This window comes from Pomacea canaliculata, linkage group LG9, assembly GCF_003073045.1.
Source record: "Pomacea canaliculata isolate SZHN2017 linkage group LG9, ASM307304v1, whole genome shotgun sequence".
NCBI lineage: Eukaryota > Metazoa > Mollusca > Gastropoda > Architaenioglossa > Ampullariidae > Pomacea > Pomacea canaliculata.
The window spans coordinates 9,479,543-9,498,221 of NC_037598.1; the positions used below are offsets into that span (position 1 = coordinate 9,479,543).

The window sequence follows — 18,679 nt, forward strand, 5'->3', positions numbered from 1 at the left end:
TTTTTGTTGCTTTTTTCTTCCCATGAAAGAGATGGTTATAAATAATTGTGTAATAGTGAAAGGATTTAGTGTCATATAACAATTGGTTCTTTTTTTTTTTGGCTATTGTGTTTGGTGGTGCCATAAGGCAACTTGTAACTTAACTCAACTAAAGGAAGTTTATGTAAAAACACAAGCATGACATGGTGGTAGTAATCGTGTGAAATTGTTGGTTTGATTGCTGTATTACCATTTTTTATTTCATTTATGGCATAGGGAGAAAAAGAAACTGAAATCTTATTTCTGTCAGACCAATTAATTTTTTTTTCAGCTTTTCTCAAAGATAGGATTGGTAGAGGACATCAGCTTGCATTATTCCTGGTGCTGGTATGAGTTTTGCCTTGTCGTTTATAGCTGCATTATTTGATCAGAGTATTACTGCCAAATGCTATTTTGAAAATAAAATGCAAGTATTTATCAAACAAGAATAATGATGTCAATGAATAATGAAAATATTTCCAAATATTGCAGACAAAGAATAGGGGTTTTAGTGTCTTGACAATTCTATAGACAGAACTATAGTTAGATTTTTGTTATCTTCTTTACTCATCATCAATAGTATTGTGCAGATATTCAAAATAGGGTTTAAAAATGATTAATTTTAAAGATTGCTTATTGATAAAAAAAATATTAGCTATTCTTTGGAATAAAACTAAAGTGTTTTTAATGATTTTTAAAAAATCAAAAACTTACATTTCTAAAGGCATTTTGCATTATTTTTATGAATGGATGTGGGACCAACGTTACCACGTGTGTGGTGTAGCTCGTGCAAAGGACTGATTTTCCAAGTCGAGTTTTGATGTCGTGCAGGCTACAAAAATGTGTTGTTAACCATGTTGTGGAACAAAATAAAGAGCACAGCAGCATATGAACGGGGCATCTGACGTCTAGCAGAAGAAATCATATCCTTCAGGTTTGTGCTGGTCATTGTTTCTCAGCCAGGTGTGATTATTTTGTAAAATTTACATGCAGTTAGAAGATTAGTAGGCTCTTGCAATAATGCTGGTATATAATCTCTTTGGTGTGAAGTTAGTTAATTTAGAATACAAAACATTATAATTAATTTTAAGCTTCTTTTCCAGGTCCATAAGCACTCGAATGGCAAAACTCGGGCGATAAACTAAGGAATGAGGTTGTCAAAAAATTGAAAGCTAAAGAATTTAAAAAGTAAAGTAAGTTAAAACAGATTATGACTAGTCAAGCTTCACAACTAATTCCATGCCGCAAAATATTTGTATGGCTTATTTTTTTAATAAGCAATGAGATGAATTGTTTTTAACAGTTGGAACATCATTCAGGAATGAAGTATGAAGAAGCCATATTTATGCCAGATGAACATTTGTGTCCTCATACCAATATGCGGATAATGCAGCAGTGTTATTCTATACTGATATAACTTTGTCAGTCTACATTCTGAATAATGATAAGTACTAAGCAATGCTCTTTGATAATTGAAATAGTGAACAAAATAAATGCCATGAGTGACAAGAGAAGGAGGAACAGAAAAAAAAAACTTTGAAGGAGGTTGGAGAAGAGGGAGCATTGAACTATAGTGTAAGGAGGTGCTGAGAAGTTAGTTGACTGTACACGACACAACACTTATTTTAGTCTGAGACATTTTAGGGTTACTTATAATGGTATTTGTTCATTTTCCAGGTCACCTACTAAAGACGAATTGAGGGCCTTAGGCTTCAAAAGAAAAGAGAAACCAAGAAAAGGCTAAGGTTATAATTCAACTGTGATGTCAGTCTAATATGTGTTTCACAAGTTACTTGCTATGGTTACTTTGGGAATAGAACTTTCATGATGTTGTAAAGTGTGGCATTGTTAATTTTTGGAATCCAAAGTTTTTTAAATTTAATGTTGCCCATTTACCATCAGCATTGTTGGTAACTAAATCGAACTATTTTTTTTTTTGTTGGATTGGTTAAGGTACAACTGTTAAAATACTATCCCAGACATGTAAGCATCTGCTCTAAAAGATATTAATTTTATATTTTGTAAATAATGTATAAACAAGGTATATCATGAGAGGACCATGAATCTTTATAAGGAATTTTCCTCAATCTCCCTTGTGGCCACAAGACGCTACGATGTATGTTATTGCCAGTGTTTTCAGTTCGGTAAAGATTTGCTCATACATGAGCTTGTTGAACATAACTGTCTCACTACAATACCGATAGCAAAGCACAAGCACAGTGAAGCGGCTATGTTTGGCTGAATGGTCAGGAATCGAGGGATGACTATTTCATATTTCCGCAAATAATGATTAAGAGACGGTCTGTTTATTTGTATTGCACCCAACTTCACCATAGCTATACAATACTTTGGTGTGTGCAACAAAGTAGTTTATCTTTCTATTGATACGGTTCCAATACATATTAAATTGCAAAAGCAAAAGAGTTTAGTACAGATATAAAAGTAATTTATTTCCTGGTTGTCTCTAGTAAAGAAAAATGTCAATTGCTATGTCTGGAAATACACAGTTTACTCAAAAACTCAGATGTCTTGTACAGTGTTGCTCAGACTGGGTCAAAACAAGTATAAATTTATATCATCACTGCATAACTGAACTGATACTTTTGGGGCTTTCAAATACAGTAAAGAACACAAAATGTAAACGCAATGTTATAAGTCTCTCCAAGTTTCATGTGTTGTAAAACAACTTTTTTGACCTTTGCATTCTATTGTCAATTCTCAAATTTCCTGTCATAAAATTTAATATAAATATAATCAAAAAATAAAATACAATTTATATGTCAATTTCAGATAGCATCAGATGTTTTCCTTAGTAATAATTCTTACAGGAAGTATCCTTCGTAAACAGAAAAATTGATTGGTATATCGTACTTATAAGATTTTGTTTTACATGTGAAATACATGTACCTTGTATATAAATGCAGCACAATTCTTAAGACAGGTGGGGAACCTCTATTTGTTCATTCTTCTAATAAAAGATAAAATCACACTTTACCTCTAGGCAGAAAGATTTACCCCTGATAATGCATAATAACTACTGTATAGTCAGTATTTTAGTGCATTTAATCATTACTATTTGATGAACTTGAACTAGGCAGTACATTAAAAATGTAATCTGAAACAAATGAATGATTCTGAAATAAACGTCATGTAAATTTTTAGACTAAAGGATGTTTGTGACATTGTTCACAGGTGCATTAGAAAAAGAGAATGTGACTGCTTGAGAGAGATGGTGGGGTTATGACAGGTGTAAGGGTACGAAGTGCTAAACCCTCACCAAAATGCAACATTTCGTTTTGAGAAGGACCTCAACATGATTTGTATTTAATAAATACAGTGTGTATATCAAACAGACACAACTTGACAGAGGTGGGGAGCCTTTTATTCTGGATATTTTTAACATCGTTCGCAAGCCAATAAAACTCAATCTTAAAAATTAGCCTGCTTTATTACTGCAAAGAGATGTAGTTTCGCCATAGTGTGTTAATACTTTTGCAATGTGAATTCTCCCAGGTTGACTGGCACTGACTGTCCTCTGAGTCAGCACAATACAGGCAAACTAGCCGCGGGCAGCCGACGAGAAGCATACTTGTCTATCCGATCATATACTTGTAAGTGTCCTGTCTATCCCGTCATAAAAATCTTTGCTCGTCCCTCACCCCTGAAGCACAGATTTCAAATATATCACGCGTGCAATGCTGTGTAGGTATCAGAATTTAGCTCTTGGACGGTATAAAGTTCTTTGGGCTTAAAGCAGTAGATGTGAACCTCTTAGCCCTATTAACAAGAGCGTGAAACAGATGTACGCAGTGATAGAAAAAGCGAAGTATTTCCTAGCGGTACGCGCTAAAATGCCAGAATGTTCATTATCAGCGACGTCCAGTCAGGAAAGGGTGGGTGAGCTGGGAGGGGCACCCACTCTTATTCAGGATGTGCGCAGTAGCGTCAACTGCTCACTTCCTCTCTATCATTGTAGAGCGCGCGTGCACATGAGGTACCGTTTCTTTATGAGAGGAAAAACAAGTAAATGGTTAAGGCTGCTAAGACATGTCACTTGACTGCAATCTGTTGGTTATATTTGGAATTGCCTTTTAGCAAACTTTAACTCTAAAGGGGAAAAAAAACCAATTGCATTATTGGTAAGCAGGAGGGAGAGTCTGAAATGGGGATAAATGTTACCGTGTTTATACATAATGGGAATTAGGTTTTGTAACAGGTTGCAAGTGAGAGTGAGAAATATTACGAGTGGTGTAGACTTCGGACATGGTAGTGAACGTCAAAGACACAGACACAACACCTGCACGTTCATGATTAGAAGCAATCGAGTTATGTAAATGCGAAAATCTGGAATTAAGTTTTTAAAAAAAAAGTGAAATCAGAGCTGTTGCTGACTCAGGATTGAGCACGTCACTTCCTCACTTTTCTGCCAATTATCGCGATTATTAAGCGCCCTTCAGGGCCCGTATTTATGAAGCGTGGGTAAGTCTTTACCCTGGGAGCGACAGGACAAGGATCTTGCTTCTGAATCATGAAGTTGTGTCCAGAATTCGTTGATGCTGTTTAACTCATGAAACCGCAGTTTAGCAAAGATGCAAGGGGTTCAAGAGACATAAAGCAATATCCGCATTGTATCTACGATTACAAGACGCTTTTTCTCGAGTGACCCATGTTGTCCTGAGGAAACGACTTACTCTCGATTCATAACTACGGGCAACGATGCCTTGACAGAACTACTATGCTGGACCAGTGTCCACAGGTACAAATGTGGGAATAAGACCACTCTCTCTATATATATATCTCATTAAATACAAATGTAGCAATCCAAATATATCGTTAAAATATTCGCAGATAAGAGATTCATACTCTACAGGACCTATATATACACGCACATAAAGGTTTGAGAAGAATGAAGGAACATTCAGCGCAATTTTATTCGAAAGAAGTTGACTAACTGTAAGATGTCATCACTACTGTGCACGAACAGTTGTAGTCTACAATCACTGATGTACCACTTGACAACTTTTAAGACGAAAACTCACAAAGGCAGAAAACTTTCCATATATAAACCTCCTCCAGCGAAGCGCGATGTAGGTCAAAGGTCGCGTAGAAATCTTTGGCGAGCATTGTACAGCCGCCAGAACTGGATCTCTTTTATTTACGTCATCACCTCGAGACGTGCTCTCCACGTGAAGTGCTCCGTCGCCGAAATGAGCGGATGCCCACTTTTCCTTCCTTGAAGCCCAGGCGACAATTAAAATAGAAGGCGGCCCAAGGAACTGAAAGTTTCCCTTCAGCCTAATAGAGCTAATTGGTGTTACAATGCATGACAGACCTGCCGTGACATCGCCGTGGACATCATGACCTGTCCTTGAATCCAACCAGTACAAGAGTCCGTTTTTTTTTTTTTATTTTTTGACAGGACCTAGAAGAGGGCTGAAGGACATAACTAAGCGAGTGTGATTTTAGATATATATTTTTCTTTGGAGCAGCTGGTGAATGCTTATGTGTTATTCCTCTATCTTCCCATAATTTTGTTATGTTATGAGGAGTTTTAGCTACTATTTCGTAGCTGTTGTCAGTGTTTCCTGTTTACTATATGGAGATTTACCGATTTAGACGTACGTCACATCTGGTGTTGAGTAATCGCTCGAGAAAAGACGGAAAAGGACTAATTGATCTGCTGGTGGAGGAAGTGATACACTAGATTACAGTTCATGTTTTCGTCCCTACGCTGCCGGTCTTCTTCTGTGCCTGCGACGGTTTTTGTGCAGAATATGAACATGTCACGGTTGATAAGTGGTTCGTGGTTCGTCGCTGGTCTGTACATCATCGCATTAGCTCTGCACGCAAGTTGCGAACCGAGTGTCGTCGAAGGATACACGTTAGATGAGACGACTGCGACAGTAAGTGATTCTATAACGCCACCAACTTCGTCGGACACCTTACCCGGTAATCCTGGAAGCACATTCTCGCCCGGAATTCCAGGATCTTCCACGTTATCCACCCTCGGCTTGAGTTCCGACACGTCAGCTTCTCCAGACCTCCCACCAAGGCTCAGCTCGTGAAGCCGGGCTCCACCCGCACACCCATCTCGGATGCTTCCACAAGACCGGTTGCTATACCGAGCTCCAGCTCCTCACCTATCCAGGATAGCACCACAAACACACTGAAGGCAGCGTACCCGTGTGCCGTGAATGTGACGGTTTTATTTACGACCGATTGCTTGCAGTGCGATGGAGAGGAGGGTCGATGTCCTCCTGGCTCTTCGCTCGTGTCCTTCGTTTTGTGTCAAGGCGATGACGTGGACGGCGAGGACGATGCTAACTCCACGACCTCGTATTGTGTGTCTACGTGCTCGCGCTCGGAGTCTTCGCCACAGTGCTGCCCTGGACTTTATGGACCCGACTGTCGCGGTAAATTGGTTGCCTCGTTTTCGGACAGAGCGTTTATATTTTTCTTTCTTTTAAAAATTTCATTATTTTTTTTAAAAATGAGGATGCTCCAAGGTATTATTTGATTTCAATTGTTCTCGACTGGATCGTGTTTAATCACGAGGTTTGAATTTTTTGTTGAAACAAAAGGAGGACTGTGAAACGAAATGCATATCCTCAGAGATACCTGTATGTGTGTTTTCTCTAACTCCTGCTCACACCATAAGCATAAAATGCCTCTCTCTCTCAATGCACACACACAATACTCAAAGCATCTAGACATTTCATGCATTTATTTTCAATTATTCGTTTCCTTTACATACTGAAGCATATATTTAATATTTTCGTTTTGAAGATGATCCCCCATTTGTCTCATGTTTCCAAGCATTATACAGTCCCCTATTACCACAAACTTTTAAAGGATTATATATCACAAGACTTTATCACGGTTTCCGAACATCGAGAAGATGTTATCTTTATTTTTAACCGGGGCAATTAAAAAAATTGTTCACTTTTCTTAGATTGTCCCCGCGGGCTCGGCAACGCCACCTGCAGTGACCGAGGTCGCTGCTCTGACGGAATTGATGGAATGGCGCATGCACCTGCTTTGTAAGTTTACCTTTACCTTTACACCTACTACAGGTTTTGGTACTGCCTTTCTAGCCTTCTCATTTACAAAGAGAAAGTCAAAGCCTTTAGAAGGCAAATGTGGATTGTATATCTGTCTTTGCTTAGAAATGTTTATCTCCATCCTTTTAGAGGCGGCACAATATCGCTTGTATTAGTGAATTTTTCAGAATGTGTATTTATGCAATTGTCGGTGGTCGACTCGAACAGTGGTCGAGCTGGCAAATAACCTAATTGCCTATGTTGGACAGGTGTTAGTCGTTTAAGAATGTATTGTGCTGGACAAAACTCTGGTATGAACGAGAAAAACATCTCTGTGATGTCTAATTCTGTGCAGACGGGTTTCGCAGGACTGGTGTGTGAGCTGTGTGAGGACTCCAACATGTATGGAACAAACTGCACAGAAGGTGAGTCTAGAAGGTTCTGGATGTTTGCCTCTGTGCAGGCTAGAGTTGAAAATGAGGCAAATGACGACGATAAGACGACGCTGCACTGATGGGGAAGAAGAGGGAACGATGGAAAAGGAATTACTATCTGCGCATGCGATGTGCTCGTACTAAAAATGAGACAATCAGTATTAGTGGGTGCAGTCTTTCAGCACAACACACAGACTAAATAACGGGAATGTGATTATATAAACTATGGTCAATATTTACTAAAAATGTTCTCCATCTACATGCATTTAAATGAAAAATGGTCATAAAGTCCCCTAATCAGAAAGGCTTCACACAATGTTTCAGAATGCGCGTGCAAGAATGGCACTTGCAACAACGGTCCCAACGGTGATGGCTCTTGTATACAGTGTCATCCTGGCTTCACGGGACAGCTGTGCAATGAAGGTAAGCAATCTTCTGTCTTCACAATTCTGCAGATACTTTTTAAAATGTTAATAAAACTTCTCCCGCGCTTAAGGGGGAAATAGGTTCAAACTTCTTTTCATGCACAAAATATCTTACATTTATTTTTTATGACCACCTTTTTGCAGGTATGATAACATTTAATATTTCGATGTACAAATTTGCTGTGTATAAGAGCAAACAAATGTTATTTCTCCTGTGATGAAACTGTATTAATTAAAAGAATAAAATTGAAAAAGTTTCAGTTCACCCGAGAGCATGCTGTTTCTTGTGAGGCGTAATTAGTTGAGACAGAGTTAATTATGCCACATTGCAGTGTAGTCGCCATGTTGTACGATGGCTTATGGTTTCCTTTACAGTGATCGCACCTTGCAGCAACATGGCTTGTGGAAATCATTCTTACTGCGTGGAAGCTGAGAGCGAGGCACAGTGTCAATGTGAACCAGGATACGACAAACTGTCGGACGACAGTAGTTGCCAGCGTAATTATGCCTTCTTCACTTAAACACTCACTCAAACACACATTAAACTTTGTTTTAATCTACTTTACAAGAAACTAATTTTAATTTTTAGTATCAAAGAATTGTGCATTACGTACAAATATTGATAAAATTAGATTGCATGCAATCTGTGAAAATATTTTTACCTTTGTATACCTTTGCTATAGCGCAACCCTCACATATTTGGAGTTTTGTCTCTTTTTGGCACCACCACCAGAACTCAGTCCTTACACCTGTTGCAGAATAAACTGTAAGAGATACAAAAGTTGTGATAGACTGTCTCTCGTGCAGCTATTGACAGGTGCGCCACCCCGAAGTCGCCATGTGGGGAGAACGCCGTGTGTGTCCCTACAGGTCCTGGAACCTACCGATGCACGTGCCTGCAAGGGTATCGAGGTGACGGGTACCTTTGTCTACCCATCGACCCGTGCCAGGATAACAACGGCGGCTGCGACAACCTTACTAGTGTGTGCATGAACACCGCTCCCAACGCCGTAAGTTGTACAGGAATTATTTTTCTGCGCGTGCCACTTTTTGCAAGCAGATAGGACCAAGAAAATGCCGAGGTGTACGTGACACCTACGTGAATTACAGGGTACGTGGTTGCAAGGTAACGTGATATGTCTGGTCTGGTTGGTTGCAGAGTGTGTGCGACTGTTTGGCCGGTTACGAGCGATACGTGGAAGGCAAGGGGTGTTCACTGAAGGACGTGTGCCACTTCGCCGACTGTCACTCCAAAGCCAACTGCACCACCGTTGGTCCCAACGCATACAGGTCAGCTACCACGAGAAAACAAAATTAATCTTTGACATTAGTCTATTTCTTGTTTAACTATCACTTTACCTGCAGTGGGACTAATCGTATTACAGTTGATGTCAGTCTGATGGGCATAAAACACGTATTCCAGGTGTACCTGCATACAAGGCTACGCAGGTGATGGTCGCATTTGCTACGGCAACATTATGGAGGTAAGTCCCCTATGAGGACTGTTCCATTTTTTTAAAGCAGAATACGAAGTGTGGGAGATTTGGGGGCGAGAGCGGAAACGAGGGGGTAATATAACTGTGCATCTGTCATAATTTCTGTTCTGGACATTGAAGAGTACGGCAACTACGAAAACCGGTATGGCAGGGAAGTGGTGTATCTTCTTTCGTAGCTTGTTATTTAAAAAAAAATGGAAATCGAGTGAAGAGCTTCTTGTTGATGTATAATAGCTGTACCCACTCATAAAAGGCCAAATGAAAGGAAAAAAGGAAAGAGGACAAATGAAGAAAAAATAGGCAGAAAAGGAAGAAAGAGAAGAAGAGAGAAGGGAAAATGGAAGGAAGAGAAGAATAAAAAAGGAGAAAATAAATGAAAAAAAGAAAGAACCAAAGAAGAAAAGAAATAAAAATGAAAAGAAAGAAAAAAGGAAAAAACCCAAGACAAAAAAACAAAACAAAAAGCAAAAAACAACAACAACAACAACAAAGAAAAAAGAAAAAAAGAAAACAACGAAGGCTCGAACGAATAAAATAAAAAACAACAGTATTCAGATCTTTGTTTCTCTTTAGAGACTGGCGGAACTGAATGAAAACCATCCAGATTTGCGCGGCGATCTGCGCTATTCGCTGGACCTGCTACAGGCCATCTACTACGATGCACTGTCGAAGCCTGGACCCTTCACCATCTTCGTCCCCATCAACCGCGCCTTCCGGAAGGTGGCCAGCGACTTCTCGGTGAGTGCAATGTCTTTCATCTCTTTGTGTCCTCGTCCTTTTCTTTCGTACCAGTTATCGTTTATTCGGTGCGGCATAGGTGTAGTAGACAGGTTAACAGCCCGGATGGGTTTCAGTTGCTGGATTATGTACATACCGATGCAAGCTGCAAGTCTTAGATGACTCCCAGATAAGGAAACCGCCATTTATAGAATAACAACTCTAGGCTGAGTCCGCTTATATCTGGAATTTGCTTCTGATCGAAGCAAACAGGTGTAAACATAAATTTGACCAAAAGCAAAACAAAACAAACACAAAACCAGAATAAAAAAATCGAAAGAAATTATGTTTTGTTTATTAAATATGACCTCAGTGACTTTTTATTTTTATTTTTGGAAACCACCGCCATAATAGCTCTATGGTTAGGAGGGACACATGCTTGGACTTGGAAAATGACAGAAATCTGCAAAATAAGCTCCAGTTTGTTGAATGACTAATATGCCTTTTTAATGCGAGCATGCCCATTTGCCACATGTTAGATGAATTATTGAGATAAAATGATGAAAGTAGTTTTCAAAACAGTACCCAGGCACGGAGAGCGCGACAGCAGCCTCAAAACACACACGTGCAGGGAGATATAAAACCACGAATCGTGATACAACACTCATCATCATCAGAGACATTGAGGCGTAGAAACCCAAGATCACTTCCGCTTAACTTGCAGCAATAAAGCACAGCCCCGCAGAAAAAAAAGGAAATGGAATCTTGGTCACCAATGCAAAAAAGCTTAAAATTTTCAGTGAAGTAGGCACAAGTAATCCCGCAAAGTCAAAAACCTTTAAACCAAGATGACAAAGAGAAGAATAATATGCGGAGACCGTTAGTGGATGATGTCGAAGGGAAGAAACGAAGTGGCACTAACAATCAAGAACAGAGAAAACAGCGCAACAAAAGGTCACAGGTCAGTTGGAAACATCAAAAGTCGACGTGGATTCAATGTCGATGCAAAACAACAGAGAACAGTCTCCTCAAGCCAGTTAGGCAAAGGTCGTCTCTCTCCAAGACATAGATTTATTAACTGATAAATAAGCAAACAAACGAAACCATTAATCAGGGTAGGTATTATCAATCAACTTCACGCTGCTAAACTACTTTTATCTTTCTCAATTGGTTACGTTGAGACGACTTTCTGTCGCTTCATTAACTCCCCGTCTCTCACCCCATCCGATCTCTAACCCCTGTGCCTGGTGTTTCAGTACCAGGACATGTTTCGGGAAAGGGACCGGACGAAGCAAATCATCCGGCAGCACATCCTCCTCGGGAAGCTGAGCCTAGAGGCGTTGCAGAACTTTGACTACTTCTACACTCTCCAGGGTAATGTCGCTGAGCTCCAGGTCCGAGTGGTGAGTATAACTCATTCTAGCAAGAGTACTCGTCACTAGTGCACTTCACGAAATCCATTTAAACAACAACAGCAACTCTGCCACCAATACTGATGATGATCAATATAATATGCAGGCATATAAAACTCAGTATCACACAATATGCAGGCATATAAAACTCAGTACTAGACACAATAAATAAGTTCACATGGAATATTAACATGATTACAGTAAAAAATAAAAATAAATAAATATAATATAAAGAACGTACAAGTTAAAGAAACTAGAATATTAACTTCAGGTAAATAAACAAAAGGCAGACAAGCCAAGGAAATAGAAAAATATTGAAAAAAGCAAACACTAAATCATACAAGCACGCACGCACACGAACATGCATACGCACTACTTTTACCTTTTCTTGAGTGACCATATGGACACAGAAGCGTTCTTCGCTCATCGCTTGCTTTTTCACGTTTTGTCGCACGAAACTGCGCATGCGCAGAGGAGAGACCAGTTCCTGTACCGGGTGCAGGGCTTCCAGCCACGAGCCAGGGTGACAGTCCGTGATATACCGGCCTCCAACGGGATGATCCACATCGTCAACGAACTCCTCATTAACGAGCCGCAGATCGTTGGGGACGCCACAGTAAGTTTGCAACTTCTAGCCTCTTGCCCTCTCACCTGACCAACAGCCAACATGAGCAAAAACCTCTCGTAAAGAAAGTGTTTAGCTCAATGTCTGTTGGGTTAAAGGCCTAGAGCAGGTCAAACTTTTTTTGCTTTCACTTGAGCTGGGCTGAGCTATGTAGAAGACAGTACATGCCAAAAGTGTGTCCGGATGATACCTCGTTAAGGTTCGTCGTATAATGAATGTCTTTGTTTCAGAAATCAGCCATGTCACTGATCAGAACTGAAGGGAGATTTAATCGTATGCAGTCACTCATCAAAGTAAGAACAAACTTGACCTTTTTTGGGTCTTTTAGCATTCTGTTTAGAAATGTTTCAAAATGTTTTTTCTCCCTTTTCAACTGCTGATAGGAAACAACTGCTTTTTTTATTATGTTTTCCATATGTGGCATATAAATTCTCTCTTTTATGATGATGATGACAACAGAAGTGTTTTTATAATTAATTAAGGAACATGTGAACATGTATAGTACAACTCAGATGAATAAATTTTGTTATTCTGAGAGATAAAAAGTCGTTTAAACCCGTTGATTTCTTTGTCAGTCAAGCTGTATACTTAGTGGGTTGCCACTCCAACCTTTACAGCGTGAGTGGATACAGATGGTTCTCTTTTCAGTCGTTGTCGTTAGAAAGTCTTTTCGAGCGCGACAACATCACGGTTTTTGCACCAGAAAATGGTGGTTTGGATGGCCTGCCCGAGGGAACTCTCGACTATCTGATGAATGACCCTGTAAGTGGCCTTTGTCTTCTAGAACACTGCAGCTGTTAAAGACTGGTTTTTTTTTCAATAGTCATTTCAAATTTTTAAGATTGCGTTGATCCGAACTGTCAGCTGATTTTTAGCAGATGTTCGCAAGCTATTTTATATGAAATATTTATGTCGAAGACTATGTAAGCTGCAAGTTAATTTTTTTAGAGCATTTCATTTTAAGTTTTTGTGAACAATATTTATTTTTAATGAACTAAAATGCGAGTAGAAATGATGCCACTAAACGTATCTTAAAAGCCAGTTTCGCTTCTCTCAGATTACGAGACAGTAAAAATGTTATTATTGTTAGCATCATGTGGGTTTAGAGCAGGGTTGGGCAAAGTGCGGCCCGCGGATATCTTTGGACAGACCCGTCTGCCAAAATGGGAAGTGCACTTTTTTTCATTCAGCTTAGGTTAATTTGATTGAAATTCAATTTATCAAGTACAAAAGCGTTAGAAATCGGCAACTCGTAAAATACCAACACAGAAAGTACAAAGATAACAAATAACATGGCTGACATGTGTGAGGGAGTTGTTAGAGAGCGTCGGGGGCAGCTGCCTTCAACGGAAAGACTGGTTTTAAAGGTGTAATGTGAGCGAATTAAAAAAAAAATGAATATGTGTGGGGGAATATTTTTTGACAGTCTTTGAGAAATGAAATCATGTAGTTGGACAAAAGGTTGGGCATAGAGTTCGATGTTGAGAAATCGCTTCTTTTTCAGAATGGACAGATAAAGCTGAAGACCATTCTGGAAAATCACGTGTTCCCAGGAAGGGTAGGTACCCTTTATAGTAATACAGTGTTAATTCATGAGTACCTGCGTCATACTGCACACATGACGTTTAGTGAGAACAACGTCAGAAAAGTGTGACGTCATAGTGTGAAACTGCGTGTGCAGCCCACGTGACTTTCATCACGCTCTGTCTCGCGCCACAACATGCAGGTAAATTGAGATCACTGCTGTGGTCAGCCACTACGTTGACCAGCACACGCGGCTAAATTTACAATCTATGTTTATTTCTTTATATCTGTCCCTCACTCCGTCCATCCATCCACTCTCTGCGTCTTAATTTCAGATCGAAGTCACTGATCTGGTATCCATGAATCGGATTCACTCTTTTGCCAATTATGCTACCCTCGTCAAAGTGAGCAAGCTGGTAAGTACCAGAAAAATCGTTTTGTAGAATTTGTGACTTATATGCGATTTTTAATCTTGGGATTTATTCCATCTGCCTTATGGTTTAAGCCGTAAAAACAAGATGCTGCTGCATAGGGATTTTATTTATTTACAATTTTTGTCCTTGTCCAGATTTGACAATAGCAGGGATTAATGTTAAAGCTTTAGCGGGCTATCAAACTGTTTGTTTAAATCCCTCTAAAACCCTTTAAATACCAGATCCAATAAATAAAATATTGGCTGTTGTACTTCTAAAGATCACGACTTAACAGTCTGTGAAGTTTTATACCTGACCATTCCTATCTTACATATTATTTTATGCTATGTTGTGTGCTATGCAATATTTGAACAACATACTTAAGATAACGTTTTCTCGCAAAACAGGGTCAGATACAGTTAAACGGACAGGTAAATATATCTCAGACCAACATCCCGTGCAAGAACGCCGTGTACTACCACATCGACAGACCGTTAATTCCACCTGAACTGGCTCAGATCTTGCCGAGCAGGTGCGACTTGAAAAAGAATCTGACCATCAAGGTGAGCCGCTGAGACACTGCATGCAGTACAATTGAATGACTAGAGAGACTTTACGTGTTTTTATTAATATAAGTCCACAAATTCTTCGACTCCTGCAATAACATAAAATACAGCGTAGAAAGACAAAAAGATTGACAATACACAAAAGGTAGCACTCATTAGCAGCTCATCGCCTTTGGAGTTTAGCAGCTATTCTTCTGAGGTTACTGACGAATTTCCGTAGGTAGGAAAAGTCTGGCGAAAGGTATGTTCATATTCTAGATGTATTTCTTTCTCACGACGCTCACATTCTGATGTTTTGTTAACCAGGGTTCTTGTTCACCGTGTCGGGACGCCCAGTGTCCACTCTCGACTGATATCTTTAGGGTAAGGTCATCTGGCAAGACAGATAACCGTGAACAAGGGGAGGGAATAAGTGAAGACTTTTTCTACAACAGCATGATTTGTAAATGAGAGCGAGCGAGTGAGTGTTTTAGCAAGAGACTGTGTAGTTATTAAAACTTTATCCTGTGTTTGAGTAGACATAAAATGGTAAACCTGTTTATTATATTCCATTACATCTAAAGGGCGAAGTGACCCAAGGGTGCTCCTACTGGGGCACAGTCCAAGGACACTTCATGTTGATCCCCGGATGTTCTGCAATGTGTCTCCGTTCGCAGTCGGTAAGACCCTGATGGAAGATATCCACACGTTTGATCAACTGATTTTATTTTTAAATTCGCTGCTTATTTGTTTTAGTAATGTGCTATTGTTGTATGTAAACTAAATAGTGGACTAAAATAATAATCACAAAAATACATTGACAAGAGGAAACTTTACAAATAAATTCCACGTACGTCCAGTTTGGTCACAGTGGTCAAATTACAAGTAACATTTGGCAAGATTTGTTTGGTTTGAAAGGCCCTTCAGGTAAATATTTACTCTTACAGAAATGTCTAAACATTACAGGCAGAGGAAAAAAACTTTAAAAAACAAATCACGAGAACCATACGGTAAAATAAATATTATTTTACTTGAAAGTTGCTTGAAGTAAAGACATTTCGTAAAGATGTATTTTTTAATCTTTGTGTTAGATACCTAGGTGTTGTAAAGGTTTCTTCGGGCTAGAATGCAAACCTTGCCCAGGGGGTTACAAGAACCCTTGCGGAGGGCGTGGACAGGTAAGCTATCATTGTCCTCTAACCTCCACTGTTTCGTTTATTTGGTTGGTTTTTACATAATATGATGTACTGTTCTGCGATCTGTTATATGAGCTGTTATAAAACTTGCTTATTCTATATACTATGCTTTTTGAGGATAATTTCTGCGCTTTCATACACAAACGTACACAGAATATTTTTCTGTCTTTCTGTCTGTCACTCGCGGTTGTCTTCTGCAGAGACTACCTGTCATCTGCCATGCAAAGGCCTGCCATCTCCTGCCAATAAATATCTCTGAATCAAGATGAAAGAAGTCTCTTGTGAGATGGAGACCAGTCAGGGTCACCCACACTGTCGTCCATATTTGATGTCAATAATATCTTAGTGTTGTTTCACCACTCACCGGGCGCTCGGTTGGATTCTCTTGGTGCAGCGGGACCCTCACATTATTCAGATTGCTGTTGTTCTGTAGCCAGCCTGCTTTTAGCGTTTCACGCTGGATCAAAAGTTTTCCAAGCTCTGTTACTGGATAACATCTCTCCCTCTCCTCACCTACCCACCCAACGCGTCGATAGGTATTCAAATTTCCGGATATATAGAAGATGACAGGAAGAGAAAGTTGGCTACTCCCTTCCAAATATCGTACTTAGACACGATGAACCACTTACAACTCATGGTTTCTACAGCCGACAAGGACACGAAACATATCACCTTTTTCTTTGCTAAATCAGCATACAGTACAACATTAGACAACAACAACCTCTTGTATCTGAATTGTTATAGATAAAAAACACAAAGAAAAAAATCCCAAACAAACAAACAAAATTTTATACCAGGCTAAAGCACTAACGGTGCCCACATGCATGTCAGAAAGTTGATGGCTTTTGGAAGAAGTTTTTTTCAGCTGGAAACACACGCTTTTCAGCATTGTACATCGTGTATAAATTATTACATTAGCACACTACGTTATGCAGGCCGTTAGAGACATGTTGCTCCATCATCATCGTCGTCGTCGTCGTCGTCGTCGTCGTCGTCGTATTCGTCGTATTTAGCCTGTTGCCCTTCTCACATTTTAGACCTTCATCTCGCGGGTGTGCGTGCGCATCTGCATATGCTCTGCGCATCGTGCTGTCGGAGAATGACGATAACTACAAATGACTGGCAGCTTGGCTGAGCTCAATAAACGAGTCAACTGAGAGCTTTTCCTCGCCTGGAACTATTGGAAATTTGTCACTTCCTATCTGCTGCGATGGTCGTGTGATTTACGAACGGACCCCCACTTGCCGCAAGGGAGATAACCCTGCTTTTTTCCTCTTATTCCTGGTTTTGAACCAGCCATGTCGGGATGACATGTTTACATTGTAATACACGCACGCACTCACGCACGCATATATGCATGCCCACATATACACAAGGACAGACAGATAAAGATAGAAAACAAAGATATCGGAGGACAGAGTCAGGGGAAAAGGAGTTGTCAGAGACGAGGACATTTCGCACAGAATTTTATTCCATTCCGCACACCGATCGGAATCCACTGTGTGTTTTCCTGCCATACTTGATCCATCAAATAACTGAAATTTCCATGTTTTCTCTCAAAAATTCTCGTAATGGTACGGATTTGAAAGGTGCACGCTGCACAAACATCTGCTGTGTTTAGGTACCTGAAGTCATTATGTTTGTTTTGTATAGAAGTGTGAATTCGTCACTATTCCTAGCAAAAGTAGAAATATGAAAGATACAGTAGCTGTATTTACGTTAATGAACACTGGATAGCCTACGATTCCTAGAAAGAATGCAGTTTTTGGATCCAATTAATTTATCTGAAATCTTGACTCGAAATGTCGACTTCCCGCTTCTGTCGCCAGAAACTTGACTCTTCGTATCACTACAACTACAATTTTTTTCGAATTTATAGGCAAAGAAGATAATTAAAACTTGTCCTCTGTCTTTTTTTAGTCATTACGTATATTGATAAAACAACTGTTCTTCACCATCACTTTCTGTCAATATGCTTCGATTATGGCAACTGATGGCAAATAGCCACTCCCCAAGCTTTGACCGGTAGCAAGTTACACTATCCACTGGATATTTGAGAAAATAATTTCATTGAACTAAATATTAGAAACCTCCACCGCATCCTGTGTCCATAAAATATACTCACTTACCTGCACTTAAAGGAAGAGTTAGTTTACTTGCGAATTTAGAGGATTGGATGGTTCACCACAGAATGCATTTTCCATCAACATACACGCCTTCTAACAAGTGGTCCACCCGATGCATTAAAAAAATTGTTCGAGGGACAAAGCAATCTGCAGCAGGAAGCTGGGCTATCTGATACCAGCGATGCCATCAATAAAATTAGAATCGAAGGACAGAAGTGACCTGACCTTTGACTTTTGGCTTTACGCTCGCGTGTTATTAAGCAGTAGAGCTTGATGAACGGAGGGATGGAATGAATGAGCACAGACGGCTGCAGCTTTATTGAGGTTCTCGTCAATAAAGGACTAAATAGAGACAGCGGCAAATTACTGACAGTCGATGCTGGAATAATACGAAACGTCCAGAGGAAGATAACCGGCATTATGTGTCATCTACTCAATTACACTTTTGTTTTTCTAAGCCCACACTGTTTACAGCATATAAAGTAAACTGAAACCCAGATCATTTTTTATTGAAAAGAAGCTATTAAGTAATTTAAACAACTGTTGCTTCATTATTGATTGTTGATTGATTGATTACAGTGTATTGACGAGATGTTCGGGACTGGCTTCTGCGTCTGTGATCGCAACTTTCGAGGTTTGCTCTGCGAGCAGTGCATGGATCGCACGAAATTCGGACCTAACTGTACCCGCAGTAAGTAGCTTTTGTAT

General features: G+C 39.7%; 1 protein-coding gene across 2 annotated transcripts in view; it reads left to right on the forward strand.

Moving 5' to 3' along the window:
- Positions 1–5,198: 5,198 nt before the first annotated feature.
- The window catches only part of LOC112571774 (stabilin-2-like), a 53,311-nt gene continuing 39,830 nt past the window's right edge, over positions 5,199–18,679 (forward strand). Inside the window, exons 1-20 of one of the 2 annotated variants that reach the window (XM_025251053.1) lie at positions 5,199–6,431; positions 6,971–7,058; positions 7,414–7,483; positions 7,817–7,915; positions 8,293–8,415; positions 8,725–8,927; positions 9,077–9,207; positions 9,341–9,401; positions 9,987–10,151; positions 11,387–11,533; positions 12,015–12,158; positions 12,398–12,460; positions 12,816–12,929; positions 13,672–13,725; positions 14,027–14,107; positions 14,512–14,667; positions 14,977–15,033; positions 15,234–15,329; positions 15,741–15,827; positions 18,551–18,662. In XM_025251053.1, coding sequence (XP_025106838.1) covers positions 7,459–7,483; positions 7,817–7,915; positions 8,293–8,415; positions 8,725–8,927; positions 9,077–9,207; positions 9,341–9,401; positions 9,987–10,151; positions 11,387–11,533; positions 12,015–12,158; positions 12,398–12,460; positions 12,816–12,929; positions 13,672–13,725; positions 14,027–14,107; positions 14,512–14,667; positions 14,977–15,033; positions 15,234–15,329; positions 15,741–15,827; positions 18,551–18,662 — 1,918 coding nt within the window. In that variant the 5' untranslated portion in view covers positions 5,199–6,431; positions 6,971–7,058; positions 7,414–7,458. Of the gene's footprint in view, positions 6,432–6,970; positions 7,059–7,413; positions 7,484–7,816; positions 7,916–8,292; positions 8,416–8,724; positions 8,928–9,076; positions 9,208–9,340; positions 9,402–9,986; positions 10,152–11,386; positions 11,534–12,014; positions 12,159–12,397; positions 12,461–12,815; positions 12,930–13,671; positions 13,726–14,026; positions 14,108–14,511; positions 14,668–14,976; positions 15,034–15,233; positions 15,330–15,740; positions 15,828–18,550; positions 18,663–18,679 lie in introns of those variants that run through there. The other variant, XM_025251054.1, reaches the window with a different exon arrangement.